We start from the raw sequence: 21,424 nt of genomic DNA on the forward strand, positions 1-21,424 counted from the left end.
GAACAACTCTCATTATGGCAACCATGACTAATTGGTGAGTTACATACACTTCAACCACAGATATTCTAAAGCATGTCTCAGAAGCAGGAGGTGACATCTCACTCACACTCAAATTCATGAGACTGGCTTTGAATTCTATTTTATACCAGAAATAATATTAATCATAAGTTAGGGGCTAGCAAGTTCTTGGCATATACACTAGTGTAAATCAGTGCTGAACAAAGGCACCTGTCCACTGTCAATCTAGCAAAAAACTTGCATTTTCTAAGGCTCACTTTCCTCTTGATGGTAACTTTCAAAGGAAGCTCGAATTCAGCACTCCTTCTTTTGAGTTTATACCACTTATATTCTGCTCACTCAAAGAGATTGTCACTTCTATGCTGCCCCCCAAGGATCACAAAATTGCCTAATGTCCCCTCCTTACTACTATGACTGTGAGCTAACAGCACAACTTCTCTATTACAAGTATTAAAAGTTGTGAATGAATAACATTTATACTTACTTAAGGTAATTAATTATATCTGCTTCGAAAGAATCAATGAAAGATATTATTTGCTTACTGCATATGGGTTTTGAAGGATAATTGCTTTCTCAACCATATTCCAATCCGCATTAGCAAGATCTTTGTCAAATTTGAGTGCAGAGGCTGCAGATTTGGTTAGCTCTTGAAAGTGTTGAAATGTACAGTGAAGCGATTTATATTTTGTTGATGTGACATCACGAAGACCTTTGATACAAAGAGTATGTTTTATCAATAATAAGGACAACACCATTTTGAATATGGATTATAAGTTTCCCTTTGTCCTTACTTGTCACCAAGTATTTTCATTTAAGTTAAAGACTCAGCATACATTGTTTCATAATGGGAACCCTAACAATTTTAAGCTTTTCTACTTTCATACTCAAAAAAACTGAGGTATATGATGGTAACAGTAATAGTTAATAATTATTGAATGCTTCCTATGTGCTGAAACAACACATCTCAGCACCTTGAATGTATTGTCTCTGATTACTGTACCCACCTTTTAAGCTAAGTCCCTTTTCCCAGTTTGATAGATGAGGAGACAGAAGATAAGATGTGTGACAATTAATTTTATGTGTCAACTTGACTGGGTTACAAGATACCCAGATATTTGGTGTGTCTCTGAAGACGTTTCTGGATAAGAATGATATTTAACTTGGTAGACTGAGCAAAGCAGATTGGCCTCCTCAATGCAGGCAGGCCTCATCAAAACCATTGGAGGCCAGAATAGAACAAAAGAAAATTCACTCTGCCTCATGGTCTTTGAGGTGGGACTCAGTCCTCTCCTGCCTTCATAATTTAGATAGAAACTTACACTCAGTTGGCTTTCTCGGTTCTCAGACTTTTGGACTGTAGATCTTGGGACTTTTCAGCTTCCATAATCATGTGAGCCAACTTCTTATTGTAAATCTCTTTATGAATATATGATATATACGTATAATATCATATACATATATACACAGAATAGATGACACATACATATATATATATATATATGAGATATAGGAGATATAGGAGATATATATCTGCACATACATATACCTATACTTCTGACATATACATCCCTGACATATATATCTTATGTGTACATATGTACAAATATACAAAATATATGTAAATATACATATATGCAGGAGATATACATGTAGGAAGTATTGATATATATATATATACAGAGTATATATACATATACACATCTATCCTATTAAATATAATATTGTATATAATTATGATAAGTATTTGATATCTATTTGTCTCCAGACCTCATTAAGGTTTGAAGGACTCTCACAATTAGACACAAATTCCTTTGTATGAACCATAGAAGCTTCCTTGGAAAGCAATAATTGTTCTGTGAGCAAATATTCACTGCTCTTAGTGCAAGTAAACATACTCCACAATAAGAATTTTAAGTTTATTTAGCTACTAAGTAGAACATATGATACTCTTTGCAAAACTTTATTTAATCTTTTCTTCCAAATTTACAATGTTAGGGCTCAGAGACTTTAAAAAAGAAAAAAGAAAAGGTTTTGTTACTAATACAAGGAAGGAATGCAGATTGGGTAACGCAATGTCATTCATAAAGATGACTCTCAGATTGATTAAAATGCCATTAGAGGGGTACGTGGGTGGCTCAGTTGGTTAAGCCTCTGGCTTTTTATTTTTGGCTTATGTCATGATCTCACAGTTTCATGAGTTGGAGTCCTGTGTCTGGCTCTGCACTGATAACACAGAATCTTCTTGGGATTCTCTTTGTGCATTGCTCTCTGCCCCTCCCCCACTCATTCTATCTCTCTCTCTCTCTCTCTCTCTCTCTCTCTCTCTTTTAAATAAAAAAAAAAAACCAAATTGCCATTAGAGTGAAAACACTGTGTGTAATGGGAAGGATGATAGAGCAGTTGAGAATATAATGGATTAAGAGCATCAGGGCCTTTTTTTTCTAGTTCTTCAACTGTCACATGAATTTTTAATTCTCTAGATCCCGATTTTTCAATTGTTAAAAAGTAGGGGATGAAAATGGCCATATTGTATAATGCAGTTGCCTCCTAAAATTGCTATTTCTGCTTCAATATCCTCACACCCCACAATCAGTTATCCATAGAACTAGAGTTAACCACATAACTATGCTTACTTGCTTAAAACCAGCCAAGGAATTCCTTTTCCTGACGGCACAGAGCCTGCTTGGGATTCTCTCTTCCTCCCTCCCCCTCAGCCCCCACCCCTTATTCTCTCTCTCTCTCTCTCTCTCCCTGACCTTCCTTCCCCCACTTGAGCTCTCTCTGTCTCTTTCAAAATAAATAAACATTTTAAAAATGTTATTAGAATATGTTTCTCCTCACTCAGAATAGTAAGTAGTTGGGCTTACCTAGTTTACTAACTGCCATTGGCAAAATAAATCTATTGACAATCAAGGTAACTAAGCACACCGACACTCCGTGAAATAGTATCTAGAGTATAAAGAAAAATACAAAGTAAGTATTCATGACAATTTCATGTAATATATTCTATATTTGCTAATGTAAGTTAAACTAGGTTCTATTAGGTCAATAAATGGTCATAGTAAGGGAGAATATGAATGTCAGGCATGATGAAAGTACTCTGGGTGTTCTCTATCTCCTTGCATAGATTTTATTCATGCTTTTGGAACCAAATCAAAACTCAGGACACATGATCTGAGAAGTAAACAAATACTTATAGACACATTGGGAAAATAAAAAGCTTGTCCTTAAATTTCACCGCTGCACTTCTTGAGCCTTGGGACTATGCTTGTACTTTGTCAATTCTTATTCACTATACACACCATTGTGTACACAGCCATGCAGTTCTGGGTTCAACATTACCAGCACCTCCGTATCAAATAAGTCTCTTCATCTGGGGAAAATGGACAGCTCAGGGGTCTTGCTGTGTTCGCCTCACCTCATGTTTTGCTTCTCTGCCATCCCTTCATCATCAAGAGGAGGAACAATTGATATCTCTGGTGCCACTTGATTTTTTTTTCTCTGCTTATATTCCCAGTTGGAGCAACACTTTTCAATCTAAGATTGCACACTTCTGTTGACTTCCATAACTCTAATTTCCAGAACTTATGTTATACCCCTAGCCTTTCCTTTTTTTGTGACTACAGATGGAGGTTAGAGACAGAGCATGAAACCACACCAGACGTTCTCCAGGAGGAGAGAATCATTGGGAAGCTTTAAAATACTGGTGCCCAGGATGCTCCCATTGAACTTCTGATTTATTCAAGGGTGGAGCCCAAGCATTAGAAATTAGAAAAACTGAGGTGTAATGTACATACATTGAAATGTACTTTTGTACCATTTGACAACGTTTGACAGTGTATATACCCATGCAACCTTCAATCCTATCAAGATGTTCAATATTCTTATATCCCCCCCAAATATCTCTAGTTCTCCTGTCCAATCAGTCCCCTACCCCACAAGAGGTCTGATTTCTATTTCTATAGAGAGGAACTACCAGTTCTAAAACCTTCATGTAAATTGAACATTATGTTTCTCATTGTCATTTTAATTTGCATTTCCCTAAAGTAATGAAGTTGAGCATTTTTAACATGCTTAGTGGTATATATCTTTCTCTATGAGGTGTCTGTTTAACTCTTTTGCCTGTTTTAAAAAATTTGGTTGTTTTTCTTTTATTGTAAAATTGTAGAAATTTTGAAAACTGTATTCAATTGCTTCATCTATTTTAACCAGTTTTATAGTTGTTTACTATAGGAAATAAGTCTGATATCCACTATTCATCATACTCATGGCCAGAATTCACAGGCATTCATAATTTTCTAAAAGTTCCTAAAGCATTCTAAAGTATGTTCAAAGTTGAGGATCACTAAGTTAGTCAATTTAATAGTAATAAAAGCTAACATCTATATAGTAAGCATAGAGCACAGTATATCAGGCTTATTTAATCCTTACAACAGTTCTATGAAGTGAATCCCAATATAGTCCAGTCGTACAGGTGGGAAACTCAGGCACTGTCACTTAGCCAAGGTCAGTAAACTTGTGAGTAGTAGACACAAGATTAAGTTACTTTTAACCTTTTACTCTAGTGCTGCTTTGCGAATATTAAAAAGTTAGCTATAGGGTTCAGCCCAATTAAATGAAGAAGTGTTACTTTCTTTTCAACCAGTTACTACTCTAGTGAGGACATCTCACTACATGATTTTATTTACGAAGGTTTTATTTCAAAGCATTATCATCATCAATATAGCTCATATTCATTGTATACTTATTATATGCTAAACAATGTGTTAAGCATTTTCTGTACATTTTCTATTTCTCATACTAACACTCTGAGATAGTGGCATGCTAGGGCTGGCTTTTCCCAGTTCATAAGAGCTGATCATTCAATTTTCAGGAAGTTGTTATTGAGATAATTGATGTTCTCTTAGTGAGAGTGATTACACCATGGAAACTGGTAAATACTACAAATTAGGACTCCCTCTGACCCCTAAAAAAGTTATTTGTTAAACATTTGCTAAAAAACCATTGGTACTATTAAGTCCCTTTTGGAATGAGGAAACTGACATGTGCAGTGAGAGAGGAATTAAATAACTTGCTAATGGCCACACGGCAAATAGCAGCCATCTAGAAATTTCAGAACCCAGATCCAAGCATGATGTCTACCATTGCACTGGTCAGTATGTATGGTAAGGAACTGACCTTGATCATTTAGGCGTGTGGATATAGGTTAAAAAGAAGGAGGAGGTCATGGAATGGCAGATAATTTTGGTTTTTAAAAGCAGTGTTTGAATATTTAATATTTTAATGTTTGGACTATTATCTAATTAAGACATACAATAATCCCTTTGCTGCTCTTCCCTTTCTATTTGGAATTGATGTGTAAAAAAAAAAACCCACAATGGAAGTATTAGATGCATTGTGATATCTGCACAGGAAATTTCTTACAGAGCTCCTTGTAATGATCTTACCTTGAAATAAGGTAGATGGAGAGTCATGCCCATTGTTCTGTTAGGCAGAATTTGAAGCTACTGTAAGCGAATAGGTAACTTCTCTTGACTCCTAGCATTAATTAATGGGGTTTCACAAAGTTATAGAAAGCAATGGAGCCAATAATAAGTAGGTTCCTGCTTTTCTCAAATGGGTATTAGGAGTAAGTAAAAATAAAAACACTTATTAAGGACATACTCTATATTAGGTACTATTTTAAATTATTTGTAAGTATTTTTTAGGTTCATTTATTCATTTTGAGAGAAAGACAGAGAGAGAGAGAGAGAGCACCTGTGCTTGTGCACATGGCAAAGGGGCAGAGAGAGAGGGAGAGAGAATCCCAAGCAAGCTCCATGGGGCTCTAGCCCGTGACCATGAGATCATGACCTGAGCCAAAATCAAGAGTTAGATGCTTAACCAACTGAGCCCCCAGGTGCTCCTTAAATTATTTGAGTTTTAATTTCTTTAACCTTTGTAATAAACCTATTTTAAGAGTGTAACGAGGGGCGCCTGGGTGGCTCAGTCGGTTAAGCGTCCGACTTCAGCTCAGGTCGTGATCTCACCGTTTGCAGGTTCGAGCCCCACACCGGGCTCTGTGCTGATAGCCAGCTCAGAGCCTGGAGCCTGTTTCGAATTCTGTGTTTCCCTCTCTCTCTGACCCTCCCCTGCTCATGCTGTCTCTCTCTCAGAAATAAATAAAACAGTAAAAAAAAAAAAAAAATTTAAAAAAATAAGAGTGTAACGAAAGGATTTAGGTATTTCTAAGTCAGAATGTTCCCTAGGAAGAGGAAAGTTGCCTGGTGTTCTTCTTCTCTCCAATCTTGCCATCATGGCTAAATCACTCCCACAGTGCAAGTGGCAATGAGCTACCTCACTACTAAAGTGTATTTTAAGTATGCAGCAACAGGATTCATAAAATGTTCGAATAAAAACAAATCATTTATCTTTACTTGAGATTTTTCCCTCTCGCTTCCAAGAGAAATGTCAGAGTAGGCAAGGAAAAGAGCCATGTTTATATTAGGCGTTCCTTTCATTTCACTCCAGACCATTATGAAAGCCCAACGCCAGCTGAACCCATGACCAAGTCGAGACAAAAGAGGGCTCATTAGTAGAAAAACCAGAAGTCTAAAAGACAAAAGATATTTTTAAAAGTTATTTTTGCCATAGGTATTTTCACAACCTCCTCACTTCATTCTGTTCTATTCCAGTCTATGCTCTGTGGAATGCCAACTCAGACAAATGAGCCATCTTTCACACACTGTTAGCAAGGCACCAAAAACAGATGGAAGAGCATTTCATGGACAGACAAGAGTATGGCAGTTTTCTCTTCCTTTCTTTCTGTTAGACTTGTAGAAGGCTAATTCCACATCACCCTGAGTGGTGTTTCTTGAGTTGGAAAAGAAAAAGTTAGAGATGTTTTGTTAATATATTTTTATTCTAGATCCCAAAAAGAAATAAAAGCAAATCTAATGAGTGAGACGTGAAGGGGGAGAATGTCCTTCTTTCTTTGTCTTTGTAGATTTTAATCTTGCTGAATCTTTCCAATATTGGTCAATTCATTTTTATTTTTTTTCTTTTAATCACACACCTCCTACACTTTACACTAGTTGTATCTGATAATTTGGGACTCATTTCCATTTAATCAGCAGTAGCCAACTGATGCCCACTCCCTATTAATTTTCCTAGATGGAAGTAGCGTGTTAACAACGCGAGTGATGGAGATTCAAGAATCCTGAGACTGCAGTCATGGTGGTTTTCCTCCTCTGTGTCACCCCCTTTTCCCTTACACAGGCCGACTCTTTCCTACCTCTTACCATTGAAAAGAGAACTACAAAAATTATTTAAGCAAAAGGACATTTACAAGGAAGATATCCTTTTGATTGTTAAAAAATCTATTTCTAATTATAATTTAAACACAACAGGAAATTATTTGTTATATAATATTAGGCAAACAAGGCAACATAAAATTTTTACTTAAGATCAGTGTTGAACTTTATGAAACCTCAACTTGATTAACCAAATGTTTATAGCAGTTGCCTCTAGGTAGTAAAATTATGAAAGGTTTTTTTCTTCTAATTATCAAAAATACTATAAGGTGTTTAGATTGCTTTGAAATTCAGTTAAAAGCTGCATTAATGCAGTTACAAAAAACACTAAAACTCTAGTTTGCTGATGATTCCTTGGCAAGTTAAGAGGCGGTTTGTCATATTCGCACCAAGGAATGAAACATTTCTATTTTAAAAATCTCTTTGGGCTTAGTCAATGTACTATAAATAGAAAAATTCAAATGACAATCTTACCTTAAAACAATAAGTGTGAAATAGATATTTAATGTATAATATATATCAGAAAATGATATATATAAATATGTATGTGCAGGAATTAGAAGTCCAATGAAGGTAAACACCATAAGAAAAGCAACAAATGATAGACAGTTCCAGAATCTGCATTTTCAGGGAAAAAAAATATAGTTAATTGTAGTTAACTAATATATAATTATCACAAGGCTTATCTATGTGAGGCATTGTGCTAGGCCTAGTCAACAAAGTAAAGATAGGGGCACATGGGTGGCTCAGTTGGTTGAGTGTCCGATTTTAGCTCAGGTCATGATCTCATGGTTTGTGAATTTGAGCCCTCTATTGGGCTCACTGCTGTCAATGCAGAGCCGGTTTCAGATTCTCTCTCCCCTTGTGTCTGCCTCTCCTCCTCCTCTTCCTCTCTCTCTCTCTCTCTCTCTCTGTCTCTCTCGCTGTCTCTCTCTCTCTGTTTCCTCAAGAATAAATAAAACATTAAGATAATAATAATAATAGGAAAAAGAAAATAAAGATAAATAAGGCTTATAATTTAACTCCCCAGTTAAATTTAACTGGGGAGTTAAATTATAACTCAGGCAAGTAAATAAATAAATTCTAAATCAATTCTAAATAAATTCTAAATCAATTTTAATTGGCTTACCCTACATGTAAATTGGTGTCTTTCTTTTGGGATTGATTTTGAGACATGTTTTGGTTGTATTTGTACTTGTACTATTTGACAGAATTTCTTCAGGGATTGTAGTTCACGTAGCTTGAAAATACTGATTGTGAACTCTTCGTATCATCGAAAAGAGCTAAAATCATTTATCTTTAAGTGGAATACTAAACTGCCAGTCTGCTTTACACAGTGATAGAATGAAGGCTTATCCTAAAATCTGGCTGGGACTTAGAAGATGTGAATTAATCCTTTATTCTAATGAGTGCCCTTTGTAGATTTTCCACTGGGGATTTGTAAGCATGTGTACATCTTATGTGTTTCATGTACTTAATGTCACAATATTATATTTACAACAAAATAAATTGAAAAGATTATAAGGGCACATGATTACCAGATTTTGAGATGAAGGTAGCTTGGTTTAGCCATATACTACCTTGAAACCCTTTAAAGATAATGATTGTCCCTCCTCCAGAAATACTGATTTGCCAGAAAACAATTCAGTACAAAAATCCAATCTTTCCTTGTTACATTAATAAGAATTTTCAGGGGTGTCTGGGTGGCTCAGTCAGTTAAATGTCTGACTTCAGTTCAGGTTATGATCTCATGGTTTGTGAGTTCGAGCCCCACAATGGGGTTTTGCACTGAAGATGCAATGCCTGCTTGGGATTCTTCTCTCTCTCCTTCACCACCACCCCTCCCTACCCCCGCCCTCTCTCTCTTCCCCTTCTGCTCTCTCTCTTTCTCAAAATAAATACATAAACTTAAAAAAATAAGAACCTTCTGTTTTGAACTATATTTAAGAACCACAAATACCTAAGCATTATTCGAGAAAAATTCAATATAAAACATTCTAGACTAGGAAATATTAAGTCAAATCATTCAAAATACTTCCTTTGTGATTGAATTTAGGCTGATTACTCTAGGCTATGACCTATCATCTCTTTCTTACATATGTATGACCATAGTTTAAATTCTGTTATTGTCTGGATTTAAATGTTGCATTCAACATTAACTTGGAAGGAAACACATTAAGATATATTTCATGACAGTGTGTAATATTTATGGTTTTAATCCTTCTTTCGACGTCACTATCAAAAGCAACCACAGTTACTACACCATATACAATAAGCACCCTCCAAAAATCTCTCAAGCCATTATATGTACTTACTCATACAATTAATGAAATCACTTGTAAACATTAAATAAGTAAGATAATTTGGTCAAGTGAATGGTGAATATGACTACTATCATACTTTTCTCTTCAGTTAACAACTACATAATTAAAATTTTTTCCAAACATTGTGGGGAAATGCTGCTCAATACCAAATGTAACAGTCTCATTAATGAGCATAAAACATAATCAAATCCATTAAGCAACAAGTATTGAGGAGCCATCAAGACCCTTTCATAGGTGGTAGAGATTAATGGGAGAAACCTGATGAGGAGGAAACCAAATTTTTTTTTTAATTTAAAAAAAAATAAAAATTTTTTTTTTTTTTTTTACAAATAGTTTATTGTCAAATTAGTTTCCACATAACACTCAATAACACTCAGTGCTCATCCCCACAAGTGTCCTCCTCCATGCCCATCCCCCCTCCCCCCCACATCCATCAGTCCTCAGTTTTTGTCAGCATTCAAGAGTCTCTCATGGTTTGCCTCTCTCCCTTTCCCCCACCATTTCCGCCCTTCTTCTCCCCCTTGTTCCCCCGTCAAGTTCCTCCTAATCCTCCTATACGTGCAGACATATGATATTTGTCCTTCTCTGCCTGACTTATTTCGCTCAGCATAACACCCTCAAGGTCCATCCATGTTGCTACACATGGCCAGATTTCATTGTTTCTCGTTGCCATGTAGTATTCCATGGTATAGATAAACCACATCTTCTTGATCCATTCATCTGTTGATGGACACTTAGGCTCTTTCCATGTTTTGGCTATTGTTAAGAGTGCTGCTATGAACATTGGGGTCCATGTGATCCTATGCCTCAGCATTTCTGTATCCCTTGGGTAAATTCCTAGCAGTGCTATTGCTGGGTCCTAGGGGAGTTCTATTGTTAGTTTCCTGAGGAACCTCCACACTGTTTTCCAGAGGGGCTGTACCAGTTTACATTCCCACCAGCAGTGTAGGAGGGTGCCCGTTTCTCCACATCCTCGCCAGCATCTAGAGTTCTCTGATTTGCTCATTTTAGCCACTCTGAGTGGCGTGAGGTGGTATCTCAGTGTCGTTTTGATTTGTATTTCCCTGATGAGGAGGGATGCTAAGCATCGTTTCATGTGTCCGTTGGCCATCTGCATGTCCTCTTTGGAGAAGTGTCTGTTCATATCTTCTGCCCATTTCTTCACTGGGCTGTTTGTTTTTCGGGCGTGTAGTTTGGTGAGTTCCTTATAGATTTTGGATATTAACCCTTTATCTGATATGTCATTTGCAACTATCTTTTCCCATTCCGTTGGTTGCCTATTAATTTTCTGGGTTGTTTCCTTGGCTGTGCAGAAGCTTTTAATCTTGATGAGGTCCCAATCATTTATTTTTGCTCTTGATTCCCTTGCTTTTGGGGATGTGTCAAGTAAGAAGTTGCTGCGGTGGAGGTCAAGGAGGTTGTGATGAGGAGGAAACCAAATTCTTTAAGGAATCAGTTGTTAACAAATTCAGAGTCAGTGTGAGCCAAACAACCAGGCTCCAACCCATCTAATGGATGTGTGTGTGTGTGCGCGCGCGCACACACGTGCGCGATAAGTCAGGTACACTGAGAAAGAGCTTCTGACTTTTTTTTTTTTAAAGTCCCTCTTTTTTATTTGGTGATCATGAGTATCTTAATAAATCTAAATCTTTTATGGTAGCAAAGGGTTACAATCCTGTCTGTATGTAAGTGTCATTAGGGGAGAATTTTTAAAGATCAGAAGTCCTATGCATTCACCCTCTAGAATCTGATTCAACAGGTCCAGGCAACCGCATTATTTTTATTGCCTGAGGTTGCACAGCCACTAGCCTAGAGACCTTGAGCCACTAGATATGACCTTGTGGACTGAATGCTGTAAGAATGTCAGTTTGTCAGGAATAAAAGATTCTACAGGCCGGCAAGGAAGTATTTTTAGGGGGGGGCATTTCTTTCCTACAAGGTGATAGACAAATAGAAGCATGCTTCACTTACTGAGCCACACAGGTGCCCCTTTAAATAGAAGCATGAAAGAATGGAGGCAGCCTCTCCACCAGCATGCAGGGAGAGCACATTTCAGGAGCAGAAAGGCAAGGACAGATCCAAATAGGGAGCTTGTTTGCCATGTGTAAGGAATAGCAAAGTGATCAGTGTGGCTGGGGCAAGATCGGTGAGAGTGGTGAAAACGAGGGGGACACTGGACTTTGCCACTGGAAAAGCTTTGACCTGACCACTTGAGGCTTTTAACCTTAAAAGTAAACCAGCCTTGAGAGGAGTCAAGATGACAGCGCAGTATGGAGACCCTGAGCTTGTCTCATCCCTGAAATGCAACTAGATCAGCACTTAACCATTTTTGAACACCTAGGAAATTGATCTGAAGATAAATGCAATAATCTTCACAAGCTGAACTACAGACCTCAGCAGGTATGTGGGGCAGAGAGGTGAACTGAGGGAGAGAAAAGCCTCGGAAGTTAGGGAGCCCTAACCGAGAGAGGAGAAAGGACAGAAAGAGGAAGGGCGAGAGTGGCGTTCATTGAGATCATGCAAGAAAAGCACTCCCTCCAAAGGAGGCTGGAGAGAAAGAAAGAAAACACTTGCAGGGGACTAAACAAGAAATCTGTTCTCCAAAACCATTGACGAGGAGAAAGGAGAGGGTGTCAATACTGCCAGGGTTCTATAGTGGAGCGCAGAGTCTGAAGTTTCAGAGCTCAGTGCCTGGCAGTGCTCTGGTGAGGAAGTAGGGCGAATCCCCAGGAGCAGGCAGAGGGGTCTGTGTGTCACAGACACCATATGGCCTGCTCACAGGCAAAGGTCCCAGCGGACCCCAGAGAGCAGCCATGTTTGCTGGTATTGAGACAAAGATGCCAGAGTGCAGTGCAACTCGGTGCTGGCTGTGTGTTGTGATTTGCCATAAGCTCTGAACCTCTGCTGCTGTGTGATCACACGAATGTTTGCTGGGGCAAGCCAGCATCAGGCCATTGCTCAGCGGGACACTCTCCCAGAGAGTAGGGGAAACACAATTCCTTCTGAGATAAAACTCTGGAGGGAGGTGACTCCCGGCAGGTGGACAGCTTGGACAGCTATCCCATCAGGCTTTGGGTAGAAGAATGCATGATGGGCATGAAGGAGGACATTTGTTGGTATGAGCACTGGGTGTTATAGGTAAGTGATGAGTCACTAAATTCCACTCCTGAAACCATTATTGCACTACATATTAACTAACTTGGATTTAAGTTTTAAAAATTAATTTTAAAAAAAGTAAAAAAAATACAAATAAAAATCTTTAAAAAAGATTTTACCTGCTACTAAAAGAGATGAGAAGTTATTAGATGGTTTTAAACAAAAGAAATGATCTGGGTAAGCAGGAAGTAGGGTGGATGAAGATCAGTGAAAGATCGTAAGATCGACACAGTGTAGTCAGTGTAGTCTCATTGTATTTGCGAAACCGTTCAAATCAGGGTCCTAGAGGCTGTAAGCTGAAAACAAGGGATAGATGCTCCTTTTCTCTTCGAGAATCGCAAGGACCTGCCGCAGACTATTGTAGGATATAGGAGGATTTGCCAGTGTCATCTTAGATTTTTACTGTCTTGGAGAGTAAGAACTGACATGTGTCATATTTTCAACAGTAAGATTCTTGAAATTGAGATTATGAAGTGGTCATTTATAGGACCATGTTCATGGTTGGCTGAAGCAGGGGGCTCTGAACAGACTCAGGAGGAGAGGAGGTCCAGGAACTGAAAGGTGAAACAGAAGGATCAACTGTGTGGATATTAACCGTCATCACTGAGAACGGTGATAGGGTAATGCTGCTGGAGAGTCACAGTGAGAGGGTGGTCAAAATCTTCAAGAAATGTGAAGAGTGTGATTCAGGGATCTATGGATAACTACAAGCAAGAGAGTGGCAGGTGGCAAAATCTGATGGCATGAGCTGCAAAATTGGGTTATTCTCAGGAAGAATGAGAAAGAATGATCTATAAATGACGTTAAGGTACAGCAAGATTACCTACCTCAACTCTGGGCTCAGTAGTACCAGGGATGTGGGTGAGGAAAACACAACTTTTAAGGGAGTGAGTGCCTTCAAGGGAGATCCAGCTTTTAGTTAGAGCAAAAGAGTAAAGGCAGATGTCAGAATCACTTCCTAAAATCAGATTTAAAACACGTAATGTTTTTAGTTCTTCCTGCTGTAATTAATTGTGACCCAAGTAATTCTCCCTAGGTGCTGGTACCATTGCTTCCGTTGTAATGGACGTGAAATTTTAGTAAAGTGTTCCAACATTCTGTAAGATCCTATACTTTCAGACTTCTGACTTCTGAATTTATTCTGTCTTCTTTAACATTCTCCTAAACTCCAAAAATCATTGATTATGTTCAGGGCCTCTGTTAACATACGTTACCGTTGTGAGTGAAGTCAAATCCTCAGCCTGTGTGTCGTATCATCACAGAAAACACCCTTCTACCAGGCTGGCACAAATTCCACTCTCCCCTAAGCTGATGCCCCTGAGCAAGGCACAATTTGTAAATTTGTACATTTGGCCATACTTTCTTTTATAACACTGCCAATCCTCTTCAAAGGCCCCAGCTTAATCTTTTAATTTGCTTTGCATGCCATCGCTTTGTTGTCCTTAAAATATTGGTCTATTCTAGCAGCAGTGCCGTGCTGAGTCATATTGGAGCCTGAGGCAATGAACGATCAGTAATCTTGTTCTAATATTTCTTTAAAATGGTTACATTTTCACCATGGGGGTTTTTTTTGCATTAATTTCTTTTTTTTCCAAAAATAATGCGTTAAAACTTAATTTAAAATGTTTTTAATGTTTATTTATTTATTTATTTATTTTTAAATATTTTTATTTATTTCTAGGAGAGAGAGACAGCGTGAAGAGGGGAGGGTCAGAGAGAGAGAGGGAGACACAGACTTGGAAATAGGCTCCAGGCTCTGAGCTGGCAGTCAGCACAGAGCCCGACGCGGGGCTCGTACCCAGGAACCGCGAGATCATGACCTAAGCGAAAGTCGGACGCTTAACAGACTAAGCCACCCAGGCGCCCCAATGTTTATTTATTTTTGAGAGAGTTAGAGCCAGATCATAGCAGGGGAGGGGCAAAGAGAGAGGGTGACACAGAATTGGAAGCAGGTTCAAGGCTCTGAGCTGTCAGCACAGATCAGGCGCAGGGCTCAAACCCATGAACCATGAGATCACGACATGACCTGAAGTTGGACGCTTAACTGACTGAGCCACCCAGGTGCCCCCAAAAATATTACATTAAAAGATTATCTTGATTACTGAGTTTTTTGGCACCTTCTTAAATTTTGTGCCTGAGATGAGTGCCTCACTTGCCTTACCTTAATCCTGGCCTTGTCCAGTGGGATTATACTGGAAATTACTGAATAGATGGTCAGAGACTTGAGAGAATTAGTGGGAAAATAGAGCCAACGTGAACTCAGGTAAAGTTACAAATTTTGCCTAAAATTAGAAGATTAGAGGACACAAACGATAGAGTTTCTAGGAAAGGTTTTTAGTTGAGTAGTTTTCAAGTCAGTGTCTTACTTTGACCAATGTAGATATAGATTTAGCTACTATTTCAATATTATAGCATCCAATGCATAAACAATTATAAAAATATGCTAGCTACTCACTCAAGAAGAAGTGCTTCAACTCCTGGTTTAAAACTGGTAGAATTTAAAAAAAGTCCCATAATGGCCAGGGTAAATATTCCAGACATTCCAACTAGCTCACCTATTTTAAAAAGAAATAAAGTATTACTTTAGGATCAACAGTGGTACAAATTTTGCTCGAGCTGAAAATATCAGATATCTTGAGAGTAGAGTAACTTTATAGAGAGGCTACTCTACTTGGTTTCAACTGGATTATATTGCAGATTACTACCACCACCTATCGTTCTTCTTCCTCCTCAGATTCACACCCAACTGTGCTGTGGAGTCTAACATCCTTGCCCTGCTTTGGTTTCGGATTCTTGCCAACAATTTGAAGCTCACCAAACTCTTCTACCATGGCCTCGTGCAGCCAAAGCGCCCATTACAGGAGTCATTTTATCAGACCGGCTCTGGAGGAATAAAATGGAAGTGAACAAATGAGTTCTTCATGAACTAGCCCATTTCATATGCTTTCTTCTTGGGAGGCAGTAGGAGATAGGAATGGTTAGACGTTGTGGAGGACTAAGGGAGTCGAAGTGGTAGAAACCCAATATGGTTATGCTTCCCCGGTTTAATTTTGTTTTGGTGCATTTACTGTGTGGGAATGAAAAGCATGAAAAACTGGAATATTCTTAAAAGTAGCTGGAGTACAGTTATATTCCCCCTTGCAATATGAAAGAAGTATATTATCAATGTAAAAAAAATCCAAATAATATGGTACAGTATAGAGATTGTGTGTGTGTGTTTTATTTTGTAAAGTTTTTAAAAATGTTTTTATTTATTTTTGAGAGTCAGAGAGAGACAGTGCATGCAGTGGAGGGTCAGAGAGAGAGAGGAAGATACAGAATCCAAAGACAAGCTCCAGGCTCTAAGCTAGCTGTCAGCACAGAGCCCATCGCAGGGCTCGAACCCACAAACCGTGAGATCATGACCTGAGCCAAGTCGGACGCTTAACCGACTGAGCCACCCAGTATATGTGTGTCCCATGTACATGTGTGTGTTTTAAAGAGGACCCATGATTCAACTACCAAGACTTCAGGTCCAGATCATCCACAACTTATGCAAGTTTGACTTATAATTTTTCGACTTTACAATGGTGTGAAAGCAGTATACATCCAGTAGAAACAGTACTTCACATTTTGAATATTGATTTTCCTCTCAGGCTAGCAAGATGCGGTAACATGATCTCTTGTGTCGGTGGGCAGTGGCAGTGAGCCACAGCTCCCAATCAACCAGGCGATCATGAGGATGAGCGGCCGATACACTTAGAACCATTCTGTACCCATGCAGTCATTCTGCTTTTCACTTTGAGTCACCAGTCGATAAATTACACGAGATCTACTCTATCATAAAATGGGCTTTGTGTGAGATGATTTGCTCAACTGTAGGCTAATGTAAATGTTCTGAGCATGTTTAAGGTAGACTGGGCTAAGCTATGATGATCAGTAGGTTAGGAGTACCGAATGTATTTGTGACTTATGAAATTTTTAACTTAAGATGGGTGTATTAAGACAGAGGCCCATTGTAAGTCCAGCAGGATAGGTATAATTTTAAAGAAAATTTTTATTGGAATTTCTATAATGGAGAGGACTACATTTGCTTAGAAGAAATAATTTGATAAGCTAGTTGAGAGTGGAGAACAAGACCCAAAAGGTAGCTTCAAACATGAAAGGATACTTGCTGAATTTCTATACTGGACACAAGTGGTAAAAATTAAGCAGGAAGCATGGAAAAGTGAGAAATGAAAAGTGGCCCTCAGGTTTTATAAAATCATGAATTACATAATGTCACTTCCTCTGTGAGCTCCCTTGTCCCCATCTTCAGTAAAGTTTACTAAGAACCAAAACTGTCTGTATATTTAAAGGAGATAGCAGAGATCATGAGGAACTAACCTACAAAAATTTTCAGAAATTGTGAGGAGACCTTTGGGTGCTCAGAGGCTAAAGATCTGGGAATTTAAGATAATTGGTCAAGATCTTCGAGAGCAGTGGAGTGAGCTCACAGTGAACACTCAGCATGGCATACATCAAGCATACATACCCACCAGGTCACACATTTCCAAAAGCTGAAATGAGGTTATACAGTAATAGAGCTCTGTAACAAGTTTCTTTTTTCTACTTACTGTTTAGCAGACATTGTTCTAGTTAATAAAAATTAAAAGTTTTGTTTTAATAGTAAAGAGAATTGTGGATATGCTACCTTTCTGTCATTATTTGTCAATTGCCAGGCATATTTGAAGCAGTTATTTGCCCTTCCATTTCTTTGGCTTACTTTACATTGCTTTGTTACAACAGTTGCATTTTAATTACTGGTGGCTTGTTAAATGTTTAATACCTACCTATTTCCCTAGTAGGGAAAGTTGTCCATTTTTAAAAAAAGTTATCTTGTCTATTCTCCCATTTGTATTTCCAGATGATATTTCAAATTGTTTTGTAAAATTTCAACCTCTCCCCTCAAATTTCTATTATTGTTTGATTCAGACTGTAATACATTTTAATTTTATGAAATTAGTATCATTATCACACTACTGAGTCTTTCCCTTGATAGAAAATTACAAATTTTATATTCTTTATTTTAGTCCTGGCTAGAAATGGTACCTAAGCCAGAAACTAACACTTTGGTTAGTCAGTTTTGAATTATAAAAGTTGAGGAAAGTGTGGACACAGGCACTTTGAGGAGATCAAGTCCTGGACTAGTCATTATAATTTATTAGGTAATAGTGACACCCGGAAAATATTTCTAGTGAATATCTTGAAGATACTAATAATATAAACATTAAGCCAGGTCAGAGTGAAAGTCCTTTTACATTAGATTTATGTTTTCTCTGTACTTTGTTTTCAGGAAATTCTGTCCTAGAAGTTTTCTTTCTAAAATATTTATAGAGATATTTTAACTCTACAGATTTATAATTATTTTGGGGGTATATCCCTTAACCCTTACTAATTAATATTAGAGAAAATTATATTTTTTGGAATATATTTTTGTAGAAATTTAGGTATACACAATTAAAGTAGTACATGATGAATGTATCTTAACTGGCATTCCTTCGATGTCTATTAATTCATTAATTTGATTCTATCAACTCACTTGATTATAACTGGCTTTAATCTCCTGATTAGGTAGGAAGCCTCAAGATCTTATATTCTGCCTTTCCTTTCTCAGACAAGGAAATAATGAATCTTGTTACTCTAGCAATTCTAAAAAGATTTTCTGTTTTAGTTTATTCCAGTTTTATATTTCTCAGTAAACTCATAATTTTCCATGTTTACACTCAAACTTCTTACGTTTATTCCTTTATATTTTATAGCTTTTTGCCAACCTAACAAGGATAAAAGTTTCATTATATTTTCTAACTAACTCCTGCTAGCTTATAAGAACACTTTTTTTTTTTTGTATATTTATCTTTTACCAAGTTATTAAAAAGCCTTTTGGGCTTAGTTTACTAATTAATTCTTTTGGGTTTTCTATGTAATTTAAAATAGTGTCACTAATGAAATCATTTTCTCTTTTAAAATTATGGATAAAGATTTTTTTTTCCTTAATGAATTAGCTAAAGCTTCTGTTTTAAATAGCTATTTTAATTAGCTAAAGAACTATTTTAAATCATGGATATGAGAATAGGCAACATTGTCTTACTCCTAAATGTAAATGGAAGTGCATAATATAAGTTGGTAACTAGATAACTAGGTATTACAGTAAAACCTTGGAGTACGAGTAACTTGTTCTGTGAGTGTTCCACAAGACGAGCAAATATTTCCAATAAATTTTAACTTGGTAAACGAGCGATGTCTTGCCATACGAGTAGTATGTGACAATGAAAGTCATGTGGTCACAACTGGGCCAACAGTTCTTGAAATTCGCTTTGAAATACTTTGTGCACTTTGTGTAATCCAAAGCGCTTTGCATTACAAGCATGTTTCTGGAAAGAATTATGCCCACAAACCAAGGTTTTACTGTATTTACTACACATGCTAGCTCCAAGTCATTTGCAGGGTTGTCCTGAAGAGCTGGGTTGAATGAGATTCTGAGGCCTCATCAGAAAACAATAATGTGATGAATTATGAATATCTACCACACTCTGTGAGGAGGAAATGGTGGCAAAGTAATTAATAATATTGATGGATTTTCTAATATTTAACCTTACTTGACCTGCGACTTCTATTCTGATTTCCTTTTTGATCTAAAAGCTATCAAGAAAAGTATATATAATTTCAAGCTATTAGGACGACTATTTTTAAAGACCTTCCTTCTGTAATTAAAAATTAAAGTTGCATTGGGATTGAACAGTGTTTGGGATTTTATTAAAATGCTCTTCGAGTCTGGTTCATTTCTGTAAATGGTCTACGGGTATATATGTAAAGGATATGTATTCGCTTTGGAGAGATAAAACTATACATCTTATAAACCAAGCTCTTAAGTTTTTATTTATATCTTTTTATGGTCATAATTATTTTTTGTTCAATTGCTTATGAAATTATCTGGGAAAGGCATGATAAAGTATCTCATTGTAATTTTGATTTTGTCAAATTCCTTTGTCTTTTATAATGGCATTTGCTTTATATATCTTGACGCATTGATTTCTGTTGTATAGATACTAATATTTTTATATCTTTTGATAGTTTATTTTTAAAAAATTCCTCCAGATAAATCGAATGGTTTGTTTTACCAACTCTGCCTGGTATATCTCTTCCCATATCTTTGTATTGAGTTTTTCTGTGTCATTTAATTTTAGGCATTGGCCTCAGACTTACAAATAAAAAAGACGAGGTACAGAATTGAAAAGCTGAGACTTATGTGATTGACATCATCACCAAAAACAGTAGCCATCCACAACTGAATCAGTTTTGAACTTAGAATTCCAAACAAGAAACTTGCTAGAAAATAAGACCAGATTTCCAATAGGATGTCCAAAGCTGAAAGAAAGGGGAACAAATGGAAATTAGTTAATAGAACTCACTTGATCTTACCTTTAACTGATACTCTGGGTCAACTTTTTTTTCCTGTTGTGATCTTTAAAACTAGCCCATCCCCACTGGGGTAGATGTATGGTATTTTCTTATTCTTACATTCAAAGAGTTTCTATTCAAATGCTGGAAGCCATACAAGTTTGCAAAATTCACTCAGTTTCATTAAAGAGTTTCTTTTGATCCCCAGTAAGAAATATACATTTATTCAGTGCCAAATAGTACAATACATTTTGGAGCTACAGTAAAGAATAAGAAGTAGAAAGTCTCCAAACCCTTAGAACTTATATTCTATATCAAACACGATAGACACAGGAAATACAGAAAAAGGAATGCCCCTGGGTCCCAGCTGAGTGAATCTTCTGTATTGGTTTGGTTTGTCAAACCAATTGATTGGTTGAGTATTATTGTTGAGTATTTCATTTATTTCCAGTTTTTTCCCTGATAAAATGCTGCATCATATGTGTATTGTGTATATTTCTGTACATGATTTTTTGTACTTCTCTAATTACTTCCTTAGGCTCCAGAAGTAGAATATGCACTAAAGAATAGTTGCTCCTTTACTGAATATTGTTATATTTCACCAAATTTTTTTCCACAATCATTACGACATCCTTCCCAGGAAAACAGGAAGCCTAAGCTGTGCGAGCCCGACAGTGACCACAAGAAAGCGTGGTTAGGGACACAGAGATGTGCCTGCACACGAGACTCTCTGCCTGGGCAGATCATGCCTGCAAACAGGATGTTCTGCCAAGGGGCCTGCACACAATATCCAAGGTTAATGATCCGCTCGCACACGAGGGAATATGCCCTCCTTAGATATAAGGAGGAGGCTGGAATTGTGAGCAGGCCTCTTAGTAAACATGTTGTGGTCGCTTCCTCCTTTTGCTCCCCCCTGTCCTTGGAATGTGTTTGGCTTCTTGCCCTTATTTGGTAAAGGAATGCATCTTGTAGATTTCAGTTTGTATCCAGTTACCGGGGTATAAAATAAACCGCAAGAGGGGCTTGCTTAGAATTGTTCCTCCGGCCGGAGTTGTGTCTGTGTCTGTCTTTTGTGTGTGTCTTGTCTTTGTGTCATTTCTTCCGCAACACTAAGCCCTTGATGGCCTTGGTTGCCGGAATCAGGCATGCCAGTGGGTGAGGAAATCCCCCACTTTACAAGGTGAGGAACAGAGAAATAGAATTTGAATCTCAGAT

At 37.4% G+C, this 21,424-nt stretch overlaps 1 protein-coding gene across 1 annotated transcript in view; it reads right to left on the reverse strand.

Annotated features, from left to right (window-relative positions):
- SLC9C1 (solute carrier family 9 member C1) overlaps positions 1 to 21,424 on the reverse strand; it is an 87,058-nt gene that overhangs the window by 47,604 nt on the left and 18,030 nt on the right. Inside the window, exons 7-12 of the mRNA XM_039250338.1 lie at positions 20,015 to 20,176; positions 15,246 to 15,345; positions 7,785 to 7,928; positions 6,435 to 6,609; positions 2,886 to 2,967; positions 561 to 727 (exon numbers count right to left, since the gene is read on the reverse strand). Coding sequence (XP_039106269.1) covers positions 561 to 727; positions 2,886 to 2,967; positions 6,435 to 6,609; positions 7,785 to 7,928; positions 15,246 to 15,345; positions 20,015 to 20,176 — 830 coding nt within the window. The remainder of the gene's footprint in view (positions 1 to 560; positions 728 to 2,885; positions 2,968 to 6,434; positions 6,610 to 7,784; positions 7,929 to 15,245; positions 15,346 to 20,014; positions 20,177 to 21,424) is intronic.

The sequence above is a fragment of the Hyaena hyaena genome, unplaced genomic scaffold (assembly GCF_003009895.1).
Source record: "Hyaena hyaena isolate Hyena2069 unplaced genomic scaffold, ASM300989v1 scaffold_366, whole genome shotgun sequence".
Taxonomy (NCBI): Eukaryota; Metazoa; Chordata; class Mammalia; order Carnivora; family Hyaenidae; genus Hyaena; species Hyaena hyaena.